This window comes from Mustelus asterias, chromosome 17 (assembly GCF_964213995.1).
Source record: "Mustelus asterias chromosome 17, sMusAst1.hap1.1, whole genome shotgun sequence".
NCBI classification, from domain to species: domain Eukaryota; kingdom Metazoa; phylum Chordata; class Chondrichthyes; order Carcharhiniformes; family Triakidae; genus Mustelus; species Mustelus asterias.
The window spans coordinates 56,218,932-56,234,173 of NC_135817.1; the positions used below are offsets into that span (position 1 = coordinate 56,218,932).

Consider the following 15,242-nt stretch of genomic DNA (forward strand, 5'->3'; position numbering starts at 1 on the left):
GGGCTAAAGGTGTCCCATGTTTTCCAGCTTGATCTTAGCTATGATCAGGTTTAGACCCGCACTGTTTCAGATATGCTTCAATTAAAGGAATGAAGAAGACTGTCAGATAGTTCATGCGATTTTTGCACTCTCCCTTTGTCATCTCTTATGATCCAGGAATATTTGGAGTTGGCTCTGGCTATTATAAGTATTGAATCATAGAATCATAGAATCATAGAAACCCTACAGTGCAGAAGGAGGCCATTCGGCCCATCGAGTCTGCACCGACCACAATCCCACCCAGGCCCTACCCCCACATATTTTACCCGCTAATCCCTCTAACCTATGCATCCCAGGACTCTAAGGGACAATTTTTAGCATGGCCAATCAACCTAACCCGCACATCTTTGGACTGTGGGAGGAAACCGGAGCACCCGGAGGAAACCCACGCAGACACGAGGAGAATGTGCAAACTCCACACAGACAGTGACCCGAGCCGGGAATCGAACCCGGGACCCTGGAGCTGTGAAGCAGCAGTGCTAACCACTGTGCTACCGTGCTCATTGCCATTGATGCACTTTTTAATCTAAGCTTTCAAGAGAAATTTCTGTTTCACAAAATAGTTTGGAATTTTAGTTTATTTTATTTGATTGTTCAAATGTGTATATAGTTCAGACCCATCACAAACCGTGTAACAGTGAAATGCATCTAAGGGAAACACACACATACACACACACACACACACAGAAATGCTGATTTATTAGTATGTCAAGTGTGGTAAATATCTTTTCATGGTTATGATGCATTGGTTTTCCAACCAGGTTTGTCAATATGCATCATGTCTTGTGTCCTCTGAACAAATGTTTCTTGAAATAATAAAACTGCCCTCTTTATTTCAGGTAATGCCTGATGTTGTCATGTTGCAGCGGCGAATGCCCCAAACGTTCCGCGATCCTGTCACTGCTCCGCTGAGGAAACTCTCTGTAGATTTGATCAAAACGTACAAACACATTAATGAGGTAATTTTAATGAGTTCTACTTTTGAATGATTTGATCAATTTTCTATAATTGCTGGAAGATTTTGCAATTTTCAGTGATTTGTTTGAGGTAATTTCTCCTGTGATTTCAAGCTATCCATAAATAACAATTTTCAAATTTTGAAGGGATTTACAAGTTTATTTTCATCCATTGCTAGCTAAGAAGGGAGCAAGATGGTGATCGCTGTGTGCAGATCTCGCAGTTTGAGCTCAACATCTTGCGGCCTCTTTTTGCTGGGCCCCACTGTATATTTCTTTCCACATTATCCCCCTCATTTATCCTAATACATGTTCTGTGGTTTATTGTTTCTTCTTTGGTCTAACTGGACCAGTGATGCATTTACTTTCACCCCTCGCTCTTTGAATTCTCACTCTGCTGTACAGCATCACAGGCAATTCCTGACCAATTGAAACTGGCTAAAGGTGGTTCCACGTGCTGTGTTTGTAGCTCTATTTCAGATTTCAGTTTTTGTCTGATTTTGTTTGCACAATCAAGATTGTCAATCCAGGAGCAAGAAAACAGATGGAGGTTGAAAGGAGTAATGTCACTGTTAGGATCATATGAGGTGAATTGCAGTCTTTGTGGAGGTTGAAGAGCAATATATGTCTGCATTAAACTGCAAAGATTGACACTTCAGCAAAACTGAAACAATCCCCAATCTTATTGAAATATTATGATCCGTAGTTTGCCTCCTAGTTCTTCCTGGACATTGCTGAGAGCAATTCGGGGGAGGAGGGGGGGGGAGGGGGGCGGTGTGGAGGGAGGAATCATATATGCCTTGCAAACCTTTCTTTTATTTGTACGCTTCCTTATTTTAGTTATAAAAGTACCAGAGATGAGTGGAAAGCACTGTTTGACAATCAAACAGAGGAGCAAATTGGGTGAGGTAGTCTAGGGATTGAAGAGAAAAGGAGACTTCTTTGGGGTCAGGCTTATGAAGAGGGAAACAGTAAATGGACTGGGTGTGGGGACTAGTATTTTCTGCAGTACCAGGAAAGCAGCAGCAGTAACACGGTGAGTGGGGTAGCAATGGGAGAATTTTTATACAAAAATTTGTTATGGGATTCTGTGGAGTTTTTGGGACACAGGAGAGGTCCACAGAAGCAAAAAGGTTGAAAATGCCTAGTATAGATTTAAGCATAATATTAGAGAGGTATCAATTACTTAAGTGAATGTACAAACTATGGCAAATGGATTTCTATATATTTAAGTGAGAGATCATTATTGTGAAGCTACAAAGGAGAGATCAGAGTCATCTATAAATAGTGCAAAGCTCGAAGCAGTGAGGATCCGTTTAGATCATTAGCTCATCTTGGACAAATACAGAAAATGATCAAAAAGGCCAATGAAATATTGTACTGGTCTTTATATGGAGAGGACCTGAATATAAAAGCTTAGAACAAGTTATGCTGCAGCTATACAAAGCCCTGATGAAACCATTCCTGGACTACTGTCTTTCTTCTGCAGGTGGGACCTGTACAAGAGAGACGGGTTACACCTAAACTACAAGGGGACCAATATACTTGCAGGGAGATTTGCTAGTCTTATTGGGGAGTGTTTAAACTAGATTTGCAGGGGGGTGGGAACCAGAGTGCCAGAGCAGATAGTGGAGCAGGGGTAAAAAGACAGGTTAGTTCAAGCAAAATCACAAATGGAAGGGTAGAGTGTGGTGGAAATAATTTTTTGAGGTGTGTCTATTTCAATGCCAGGAGTATTGTAGGGAAGGCAGATGAGCTGAAGGCGTGGATAGACACGTGGAAATATGACATTATAGCCATTAGTGAAACTTGGCTACAGGAGGGGCAGGACTATGGTGTCTTGGCGTTTATTGGTAGGGGGATTGAATTTAGGAGTCGTAGCGTTATGTTGCAACTGTACACAACTCTGGTGCGGCCGCACTTGGAGTACTGTGTGCAGTTCTGGTCCCCACATTACAGGAAGGATGTGGAGGCTTTGGAGAGGGTGCAGAGGAGGTTTACCAGGATGTTGCCTGGTATGGAGGGGAGATCCTATGAGGAGAGGCTGAGGGATTTGGGATTGTTTTCGCTGGAAAGGCGGCGGCTAAGAGGGGATCTTATTGAAACATATAAGATGATTAGAGGTTTAGATAGGGTGGATAGTGATAGCCTTTTTCCTCTGATGGAGAAATCCAGCACGAGGGGGCATGGCTTTAAATTGAGGGGGGGTAGTTATAGAACCGATGTCAGGGGTAGGTTCTTTACCCAGAGGGTGGTGAGGGATTGGAATGCCCTGCCAGCATCAGTTGTAAATGCGCCTAGTTTGGGGGCGTTTAAGAGATCCGTAGATAGGTTCATGGACGAAAAGAAATTGGTTTAGGTTGGAGGGTCACAGTTTTTTTTTTAACTGGTCGGTGCAACATCGTGGGCCGAAGGGCCTGTTCTGCGCTGTAATGTTCTATGTTCTATGTTCTATGACTGGCAGCTCAATGTTCCAGGGTTCCAATGTTTCAGGCGGGATAGAGGCAGAGGGATAAAAGGTGGGGGGGGTGGCATTGTTGGTCAGGGAAAATGTTACAGCGGTACTCAGGCAGGATAGATTAGGGAGCTTGTCTACAGAGGCCCTATGGGTGGAGCTGAGAAACAGGAAAGGTATGACCACGTTAATGGGCTTGTATTATAGACCACCCAATAGTCAGCGAGAACTGGAGGAGCAAATCAGCGGAGAGATAGCTGACAACTGCAAGAAACACAAAGTTGTGATAGTAGGGGATTTTAATTTTCCACATATAGATTGGGACTCGCATACTGTTAAAGGTTTAGACGGGGTAGAGTTTGTAAAATGTGTTCAGGAGAATTTTCTACATCAGTATATAGAGGTGCCAACTAGAGAGGATGCGATATTGGATCTCCTATTGGGAATAGAGTTAGGACAGGTGATGGATGTGAGTGTGAGGGAACACTTTGGATCCAGTGATCATAATGCCATTAGTTTCAACCTGATCGTGGATAAGGATAGATCTGGTCCTTGGGTTGAAGTTCTGAACTGGAAAAAGGCCAAATTTGATGAAATGAAAAGGGATCTGGGAAGTGTGGATTGGCACAGGCTGTTCTCTGGTAAGGATGTAAATGGAAAGTGAGAGGCCTTCAAAGGAGAAATTTTGAGAGTGCAGAGTTTGTATGTTCCTGTCAGGATTAAAGGCAAAGTAAATAGGAATAAGGAACCTTGGTTCTCGAGGGAGATTGTCACACTGATTAAGAGGAAGAGAGAGTTGTATGAAATGTACAGGCAGCAAGGAACACATCAGATGCTCGAGGAGTATAAAAAGTGCAAGAAGCTACTTAAGAGGGAAATCAGGAGGGCTAAAAGAAGACATGAGGTTGCTTTGGCAGACAGAGTGAAGGAAAATCCAAAGAGCTTCTATAGGTATGTTAGGAGCAAAAGGATAGTGAGGGATAAAATTGGTCCTCTTGAAGACCAGAGTGGTACACTGTGTATGGAACCAAAAGAGATGGGGGAGATACTAAATGGTTTTTTTGCATCCGTATTTACTGAGGAAACGGGCATGGAGTCTACGGAAATAGGGCAAACTGGTAGGGAGGCCATGGAACCTTTACAGATTAAAGGGGAGGAGGTGCTCGCTGTCTTGAGGCAAATCAGAGTGGATAAATCCCCAGGACTGGACAGGGTATTCCCACAGACCTTGAGGGAAGCTAGTGTTGAACTTGCAGGGGCCCTGGCAGGCATATTTAAAATGTCAGTATTCACGGGGGAGGTGCCGGATGATTGGAGGGTGGCTCATGTTGTTCCGTTGTTTAAAAAAGGTTCCAAAAGAAATCCGGGAAATTATAGGCCAGTAAGTTTGACGTCGGTGGTGGGCAAGTTATTGGAAGGTGTGATAAGGGATAGGATCTACAAATATTTGGATAGACAGGGACTTATTAGGGAGAGTCAACATGGCTTTGTGCGTGGTAGGTCATGTTTGACCAATCTATTAGAGTTTTTCGAGGAGGTTACCAGGAAAGTGGATGAAGGGAAGGCGGTGGATGTTGTCTACCTGGATTTCAGCAAGGCCTTTGACAAGGTCCCTCATGGGAGGTTAGTTAGGAAGGTTCGGTCGCTGGGTATACATGGGGAGGTAGTAAATTGGATAAGACACTGGCTCAATGGAAGAAGCCAGAGAGTGGTTGTGGAGGATTGCTTCTCTGAGTGGAGGCCTGTGACTAGTGGTGTGCCGCAGGGATCGGTGTTGGGTCCATTGTTGTTTGTCATCTATATCAATGATCTGGATGATAATGTGGTAAATTGGATCAGCAAGTTTGCTGATGATACAAAGATTGGAGGTGTAGTGGACAGTGAGGAAGGTTTTCAAAGCTTGCAGAGGGATTTGGACCAACTAGAAAAATGGGCTGAAAAATGGCAAATGGAATTTAACGGACAAGTGTGAGATATTGCACTTTGGAAGGACAAACCAAAGAAGAACGTACAGGGTAAATGGTAGGACTCTGAAGAGTGCAGTTGAACAGAGGGATCTGGGAATACAGGTACAGAGTTCCCTAAAAGTGACGTCACAGGTGGATAGGGTCGTAAAGAGTGCCTTTGGTACATTGGCCTTTATAAATCGGAGTATCGAGTATAAAAGTTGGAGTGTTATGGTAAGGTTATATAAGGCATTGGTGAGGCCGAATTTGGAGTATTGTGTACAGTTTTGGTCACCTAGTTACAGGAGGGATGTAAATAAGATTGAAAGAGTGCAGAGAAGGTTCACAAGGATGTTGCAGGGACTTGAGAAGCTGAGTTACAGAGAGAGATTGAATAGGTTGGGACTTTATTCCCTGGAGCGTAGAAGATTGAGGGGAGATTTGATAGAGGTGTATAAGATTTTGATGGGTATAGATAGAGTGAATGCAAGCAGGCTTTTTCCGCTGAGGCTAGGGGAGAAAAAAACCGGAGGGCATGGATTAAGGGTGAAAGGAGAAAAGTTTAAAGGGAATATTAGGGGGGGCTTCTTCACACAGAGAGTGGTGGGAGTGTGGAATGAGCTGCCGGATAAAGTGGTAAATGCAGGGTCACTTTTAACATTTAAGAAAAACTTGGACGGGTTCATGGATGAGAGGGGTGTGGAGGGATATGGTCCAAGTGCAGGTCAGTGGGACTAGGCATAAAATGGTTCGGCACAGACAAGAAGGGCCAAAAGGCCTGTTTCTGAGCTGTAATTTTCTATGGTTCTGCTCACCACACCTTGGGAATGATATATACCTTATATTTACTCAATTGATAATTGACATTCTTAAATGTTCAATTGAGGAGTGATTACACAAACTGGTGGTGTATTCCCTGTAATTTTGAAGATTGAGGTGATTTGATAGAAGTTTCAAGATACTGAAGGGAGAAACTCTGGTTGGGGAATCTAGGACAAGGGGGACATAGCCAAAAAATTAGAGCCAGGCTTTTGAAGAGTGAAGCTAGAAAATGCTTCAACGTGCAAGAGGTGGTAGAACTTTGGAGCGTTTCTGTCTTTTGTGAAATTGAGTCAATTATTTTTAAATCCGATATTGATAGGTTTTTAAAATTAAAGATGTTAGGGGATATGGTGCAAAGCCAGGTGTCTGGAGTTAGGCCAAAAATCAGCCATGATCTAATTGAATGTCGGAACAGGCTGGAAGGGGGCTAAATGGACGACTGTTGTTTCAGTGTATTCAACATTAAGTTGATTATTTGAACATCTCAGAACCTTTTCTTTCAAATGGCCAAATTGATGCTGATTTGATTTACTTAAAAAAAATCAATTTCTATGTCCTGTAATCTGGTCACAAAGCTGTGTTGCATTCTATCAGTCATAAGAATAAAGTAAATTTTGCTTCAGTAGTAAACCTTTGTGCTGTTAATATTTTATTTGATCTTTAATGCTGCACAGCCACATGTTCATTGTGTGGCTTTGATCATTCCTCAGTGACCAGGAGAAATAGTTTGTTTTTGGCTCTGAAAATATTTCAGAGACCACATTTTTAAAAAATAAAGTTGATTGCATAAATGACAACATTAGCAAACTAGCTAGTAGACTGTCACAAAGATCAATGCTAGAGCTTCAGCTATTTAGAACCCTTATTAATTGGATGAAGGAACACATAGCTGTGTACCGTAGCCAATTTTGCTGCTGATATAAAAATAGATGGGAAACAAGTTGTGAGGACGACGCAAAGTCTGGAAAGAGGAATACGTTAGTTTGAGAGTGAAAAAAACTTTGGCATGTTACAATAGTCGTACAGTTCTATGAAAATGTGTTTGGTCTAACATAAAAAGGTTATAAGCATGTGTTTTCAGTTTATTAGGAGATAAATTGTTCTTTCATGATGAAACATAGAAACCCTACAGTGCAGAAGGAGGCCATTCGGCCCATCGAGTCTGCACCGACCACAATCCCACCCAGGCCCTACCCCCACTAATACCTCTAACCTATGCATCCCAGGACTCTAAGGGGCAATTTTTAACCTGGCCAATCAACCTAACCCGCACATCTTTGGACTGTGGGAGGAAACCGGAGCACCCGGAGGAAACCCACGCAGACACGAGGAGAATGTACAAACTCCACACAGACAGTGACCCAAGCCGGGAATCGAACCTGGGACCCTGGAGCTGTGAAGCAGCAGTGCTAACCACTGTGCTACCGTGCCGCCCGATGGAATTGCTTAAACACTAATGTCAATTATGACAAGTAGGAGTTGGGGTTATTCCTAACATAAGAAATAGGAACAGGAGTCACCATTCAGCCTCTTGAGCCTGCTGTACTATTTGATAAGATCCTGGCTGATCTGATTATTTTTAAGTAAAGGAGGGTCAAAACTGTACACAGCACAACAGGTGTGGTCTCACTAATACCTGCACAATTGTAGCAAGACTTCTTTACTTTTATATTCCATCCTCCTTGCAATAAAGGCTAATATTCCACATGCTTTCCTAATTATTTGTCATATCTGCATGCTAACATTTAAAGATTCATGCATGAGGACACCCAGATACCTCTGTACCACAGATTTCTGTTGTGTCTCTCCATTTAATTCTGCTTTTCTGTTCTTTCGGTTAAAGTGAACAAGTTCACTTTTCTCACATTATACCCCATCCAACGAGCAAATTTCTGCCCATTCACTTAACATCTGCAAACTCTTTGTATCCTCCTCACATTGCGCTTTCCTACCCATCTTTGTATCATCAGCAAATTTGGCAACCAATGTACTCAGTCCCTTTATCCAAGTCATTGATATAGATTGTAAGTAGTTGAGCCCCCGGTATTAATCCCTTTGGCATCCTGCTAGTGACAGTTTGCTAATCTAAAAAATGACCCATTTATTCCAATTCTGCTTCCTGCTAGTTAGCCAATCCTAATACATTACCCACAGTATGATGACCTCTTTTCTTGTGCAGTAACCTTTTTATGTGGCGGCATCTTCTAGAAATACACAAAGGAACTACTGTTCATATTTGGTGTTTCATTTGAGACAATGTGATATCACAATGGGATGCCTTTCAGAAAATTTCTTGTTCCCATCTCATAATGCAAACTTGCATACACTGTCTGAGGAATCAAGCTAATTTTGTCCTGATCCGAGTTTGTCAGCATTTGGCCCTTGATATCGTAGAGCGTATCCATCCTTTGTAACTTTGATCCATGCTTCTGACAATTTCTGTATGTTCATCCATGCATGCACAAAACTCGAAGACAATAAAACCCCTTCAGAAAGCAGTTAACAGACACCAGCTTAAATTTGTCAACATGTGACATCTTCGCAGCGGTTTGAACCTAAAAACAGAAATACCAGGCAGAATTTACATTTTAAAAATCCCCGATCACCTCTGAATTTCATAGAAATCATAGAAATTTCTTCAGCCAGAGAGTGGTGGGTCTGTGGAATTCATTGCCACAGAGGGCTGTGGAGGCCGAGACGTTGAGCGTCTTCAAGACAGAAATTGATAAATTCTTGATTTCTCGAGGAATTAAGGGCTATGGGGAGAGAGCGGGTAAATGGAGTTGAAATCAACCATGATTGAATGGTGGAGTGGACTCGATGGGCCGAATGGCCTTACTTCCGCTCCTATGTCTTATGGTCTTAAACCCTACAGTGCAGAAGGAGGCCATTCGGCCCATCGAGTCTGCACCGACCACAATCCCACCCAGGCCCTACCCCCATATCCCTACATATTTTACCCACTAATCCCTTTAACCTACACATCGCAGGACACTAAGGGGCAATTTTAGCATGGCCAATCAACCTAACCCGCACATCTTTGGACTGTGGGAGGAAACCAGAGCACCCGGAGGAAACCCACGCAGACATGAGGAGAACGTGCAAACTCCACACAGACAGTGACCCAAGCCGGGAATTGAACCCAGGTCCCTGGAGCTGTGAAGCAGCAGTGCTAACCACTGTGCCACCGTGCTGCCTGTAAAACTGTAAAAGCATAACAAATATTTTATAATTGGAAATGGCACAGATCCTCATTTCTGTTGTACGATGAACATCTGATCGTTCAGATGTCATCAGTTTATAATTTCACCTGAACACTTTGAATTCAATATTTTCTTGAAATTAATCCCACAATTTGTTTGCTCAGTGACTTGACACAAATTATATTGCTGACAGTTTTGTCTCAAAATAATTGACCAGTGTATCAAATATGTTAGCAACGTCTACCCAGCTTGCTGTTGGTCATTGTTGGATGTTTCTGTTCATTGAACCAATTAGTCAGATTTGGATACCAATGCTCTAAATGCTATTCTATCAAGTAATCTTTATTTTGTGTATTTCAGGTGTACTATGCAAAAAAGAAAAGGCGGCACCAACAAGGCCAAGGAGATGATTCAAGTCATAAGAAGGAAAGAAAAGTGTATAATGATGGTTATGATGATGACAACTATGACTACATTGTAAAAAATGGAGAGAAGTGGATGGACCGTTATGAAATTGACTCTTTAATTGGAAAAGGATCCTTTGGACAGGTGAGCATTTTTTTTCTCGGTTGCTGTTCAGTTCGAGTTTCCATAGCAAGAAAATAGTTTTACATGTTTTATTTACATTCAGTCATAGGATTTGAGTATCATTGACATTTAATTTAGTGCCCATTCCTAGTTGACTTTGAGAGGTGGTGGTATGCTGCCGTCTTAATCTGCTGTATCTGTGTTATAGGAACACCCACAGTGCTGTTAGGAGGCAGTTCCAGGATTTTGACCCAGTGATAGTGAAGGAATATCAGTGTAGTTTCAAGACTGGAAGGTGTGAGTCTTGAATGGGAACTTGCAGGTGATGTTCCCATGCATCCACTGTCCTTGTTCTTTTAAGTGATACAGATTGCAGGTTTGGAAGGTGCCATCTAAGATCCTTGGTGAATTGCTGCAGTGCAACTTGTAGATGGTACATTCTGCTGTCACTGTGTTGGTGGTGAAGGGAGTAAATGTTTAAGGTGGGGGATGAGGTGCCAATCAAGTCGGCTGCTTTTTCTTGGATTGTGTCGAGCTTCTCGGCTGTTGCTGGGGCTGCACCCATCCAGGCAAGTGGAGAATATTCCACCATGCTCCTGATTTGTGCCTTGTAGATGGACAGGCTTTGGAGAGTCAGGAGGTGAGTTACTTTCTGCAGAATTCCCAGCCTCTGACCTGCTCTTGTAGCCATTGCTTATATGGCCGATCCAATTCAGTTTCTGGCCAATGGTAAACCCCCTCCCCTGCCACAATGTTGATTATGGGGGTTTCAGTGGGTAAGTTCTCTCTTGTTGGAGATGGGCATTGCCTGCTATTTGCATAGCACCAATGTTACTTGGCACTTATCAGCCCAAACTTCAATATTGTCCAGGTCTCGCTGCATACTGCTTCAGTATCCAAGGAGTTATGAATGATGCTGAACGTAGTGCAATAATCTACGAACATTGCCGCTTCTAACCTAATGATGAGGAAGGGTCATTGATGAAATAGCCTAGAGCCTGCGGAACTCCTACAGCGTTGTATTGGGACTCAGATGATGGACCTTCAACAACCCACAACTGACTTTCCTTTGTGACTCCAGCAATTGGAGCGTTTCCCTTCCGATTCCCATTGATTTCAGTTTTGCTCGAGACACTTGATGCCATGTTCAACTAACTAGAAGGTTATAAATTGGATCCACGAGGCATACGTTAACCTCTTCACACAGTTAATTGTCCTGTTCCTGATGGGTGCAATTTTTTGTACTAATCTTTGTCAAGATTACTAGTGGGAATAATTTTCCATCTCACCAGTCTCCTATTTAAGTCACAATGGTGATTAGGCTATGTCTGAACTCCCATTGTTCCTTGTTGCTCATGTGGCATCTGAAATGAAAATGTAGGAATATTAGTTGAAATGGTAATGACCCCAATCAGATTGCAAACTTTGTACATAATTTCTACATGCGATATCTGTTATTGCATCAGGCTGTTGCAACACTCTCTACAATGAAGATTGAAAACTAAGTAACTGAAAATAAGTTGGAAAAAAAAATCATCTTAATCCTCCACTGGAAGCTTCCTATGCCAGTGGCCTGTGGTCCTTTAAGTCTGGATCCCAGTTTAAAATTGATTGTGATACACTCTTCTCCCCTTAGTATGGTAAATATAAAATGTTTTCATACCATTAAGGTTAACAATTCAAACTCATCATTAGTGTGGATTCAGTTACTCTTTGGTGATCTGTGTGCTTTAGACAAATGCTATTTCAAATGTGGGTCACGAACCACAAGGAAAGGGGGCAAACTCGACCTGAACGTGGGTGCCTTTTTCCACCCTATTTTTTTACTTCCAATTCAACATCCAGCATGCACCCACAGGCGTGAGGAAGAGGGTTGAGCTTTCCCACCTGGATCTGATTTCCCTCATATCAAGATTTTGTTGGATGTTGAACACTTCTTGTCAATCAGACCTTGTTAAATTTAGTTATTTGTTCACATCAAGGTATCACTTGAGTGAACACACTTCACAAGGTGCGCATGCATAAATCCTTGAAGGTAGTAAGTTGATAGGGCAGTTAAAGTATGTGAGGTCCTTGCCTTTGTAGTTGGGGCAATGATACAAAATTAAATCATATTGAATATTTGCACATCTCGGAATAGGCCTCAATTGAAGTATTGTCTACAGTTATGAGCACAGTGTTTTAGAAAGGATGCCATGGCCCTGGTGAGGGTACAAAGGATTTATTTTACCAGTTTTATATCCAGGATTTTGAAAATGACGAAATTAGAAAAACTGGATATGTTCTTGGAGCAGAGTAAGTTAAGGGAAATTAATTGAACTATTCAAAATAATGCAGAATTTCAATAGTGCAAATGGGGAGAAACTGTTTCCACTGGTAATTGGGTCGGTTATAGATTTGAAATAATTAGCAAATAATAGAGCAGGAATTAGGACAAATTTCTTCAGACAATTGTTGACAGCTGAGTTATGTAGGTTTTGCAAGTTCACCATATCATCAGCTCTATTCTCTGTTACGCTTCTGAATGAAATTCTGTTAGCTCTTTTGAGTTATAAATTTGACTGCTTTGTGACTATCAACAGATTTTGATTACATATTTTGGCAAATTATGAGGAGCTCCCTTTTTCACTACTTTGCAGTGTTACAATAACTTTGAAACTACAGGCTCTTATTTGAACAAATATGTTTGAGGTGGCAAGTCAATAATACCTATTTGAATATTCTTCAGATAGTAGTCATTTGGTAGGTATCTGCAAATTTCCAAAATGAATACAACTTATCTGGGATTGCTGCAACCAGCATCACTGTTTGGAAAATAACAGATTATTCTTAATTTTTATGGCCAAGAAAAGTTGTAGGGAGGAAAGCATATTTCAGAAATAATCCACTGCAATATGAAGTCAAATGTTATGTGCAAGACCGAGTCTTGTCAATGAGGCAGGTATTAGATAGATTGAGTTTTGTTTCATTTGGAATTGTCTTGTGTTTAGTCAGATCATTAATGTGAAACCAATATTGTCTACAAACATACCTCTCTAGAAAGTTTGTTAACCCTTCTCTCTTGCTTATAGGTTGTCAAAGCATATGATCGTGTGGAACAGGAGTGGGTAGCAATAAAGATTATTAAAAACAAGAAGGCGTTCCTAAATCAGGCACAGATTGAGGTTCGACTGCTTGAGCTGATGAACAAACATGATACTGAGATGAAGTACTATATAGGTATTAACTGTTTTGCTTTAAATTTATTGGCAGTTATTCTGTTGTATACTGCATGGATAACTGCAATTCAAAATTTTAATTCACTCTGCTTGTGTTACTCTGCAGCGTTTGCAGCAACTCTGAGTTCAATTATGAATCCCAGAGTCAGTTGAAAGTTAAATTTTAAAATGATTTCTAGATTTAGTTGCCTTGATATTATAGCATGTTTTTTAAATCTGTATTCCATTTTGTTTAAAGTTCATTTATTAATCACAAGTTGGTTTACATTAACACTGCAATGAAGTTACTGTGAAATTCCCCTAGTCGCCACACTCCGGCGCCTGTTCGGATTAATGCAACTAACCACGTCTTTCAGACTGTGGGAGGAAACCGGAGCACCTGGAGGAAACCCACGCAGACACGGGGGAATGTGCAAACTCCACACACACAGTGACCCAAGCTGGGAATCGAACCCGGGTCCCTGGCGCTGTGAGGCAGCAGAGCTAACCACTGTGCTGCCTGGATTTAATCGTCCGTTTTAGAGTTAGTGCCTTTTTACTTGGCTCATCCTGATCTACTTTCCAATTAATGTGAAGAAATCTTGCACTTACTAGAATGAGAATAATAAGACTGGTTTATCGAATACAGATTAAAATGGCTCAAGCTTTAGTTTCCAATAAATCCCTAGCTTAATCTTTCCAAATTTCAGATTCAGACTTCAATCATGTAGCTTTCTGGAAGTTTGTCTGACCGGTCTCTTACTCCCAATTTTGCCAGTAGTCAAAAGCCAATACAAATTCTAAAGGCAAATTTGAACAAATTACTCCATTTTAACAAATGCAAAGTTAATAGCTTCCCCTTTTGGATGTTCCTCTAAAACGACAATCCCTTTCCATTCTGAGTTGCTTTTGCGGCCATTCTTTACATGGTCACAATTGTTTTCACTTTTGGCATTTGACAAGCTAGAAACCGCTTCAAAGACATCAGCCATTTGGAAACAACTTTTTGGATGCTGCTTCCACCTAAGATTTATGGCAGGAGTCAGAGGAAATAAGCGAATGTGTCCATTTTGGCAGACTTTGGTAGATTTAGTTAAATTGAGTAAGATGCAAATAATTGAGATAAGCTACGAAAAAATTAGGGTTAAAGGAATAATTGGGCAGAGGAGAAATATTTTGTGTAAGTTTGTGGCAATATATTAAACTGTATCAGTAATTTTATTACAATATTATTTACTTCAGTGTGAGAACATTTTTTTTAATGGTTGACCTGCAACTGTGTTGGATTAAAACTGAATTTATATCGAGATATCTGTTTGTGTAGCCTTGGCATACTGTCAGGAAAACAGTTTCTCAAACCCAACCTTTTAGAAATAAGATGCCAGAGCTTAACCTTTTCTACCAAATTTAATTGGTGACCTTGTTTCATTAGACTGACATGTTGAAAAAAGGCATGTTAGGAAATATTTCCTCAAAACAAATCATGTCTCCATGAAAATATATTGCACAAAAACACATTTTTGATCTGAATGTGTGGAGAAACCCTCCCCTCAGGGTAATAGAAATCATTTTTTTGAAGTCTCTTTTCAAACCTGATCTTTGCATAGTGTACCTTTTGAAGGTTGGCAAATGCAGGGTTTCATTGAACTTGCACACAATTGTTCTGACTAGTGCTTTGAACCTGGATATTTTGGTAACGTTTCTTTTTAATTTTAGTGAAATGTAATTAAATGTTCAATCCACACATTGCATTTGTGACTTTTTAATGCCTTTCAAAGCTGTCTGAGTTGGCATGCTTTCTTCTAGAAAATATTTTGTGACTGCTTTTTCTAACTTTGTTGTTGCGTATAACTTTATAATGAACTTGTCTAGATAATTAACTTTTCTGCATATAGGGGCAAAATTGAAAATAAAACTTTAAACACTATTATCAAATGTAAAGTTTTTGATCTTCACAGTAACTCATTGCATTACTTCATTGGAAACATGGGGAGTTAATGAGATTAAGAGTAGAAAATATTAGAAGTGCTCAGCATCTGTTGAGATGGAAACAGTGACCTTTCATTAGGAGAAATAGTTCATTTGTTAACTTGAAT

At 40.9% G+C, this 15,242-nt stretch overlaps 1 protein-coding gene across 9 annotated transcripts in view; it reads left to right on the plus strand.

Annotated features, from left to right (window-relative positions):
- dyrk1aa (dual-specificity tyrosine-(Y)-phosphorylation regulated kinase 1A, a) overlaps window positions 1-15,242 on the plus strand; it is a 114,786-nt gene that overhangs the window by 76,144 nt on the left and 23,400 nt on the right. For all 9 annotated transcript variants that reach the window (XM_078232720.1, XM_078232728.1, XM_078232725.1 and 6 more), the window contains 3 exons: window positions 879-998; window positions 9,782-9,970; window positions 13,021-13,168. In XM_078232720.1, coding sequence (XP_078088846.1) covers window positions 879-998; window positions 9,782-9,970; window positions 13,021-13,168 — 457 coding nt within the window. The remainder of the gene's footprint in view (window positions 1-878; window positions 999-9,781; window positions 9,971-13,020; window positions 13,169-15,242) is intronic.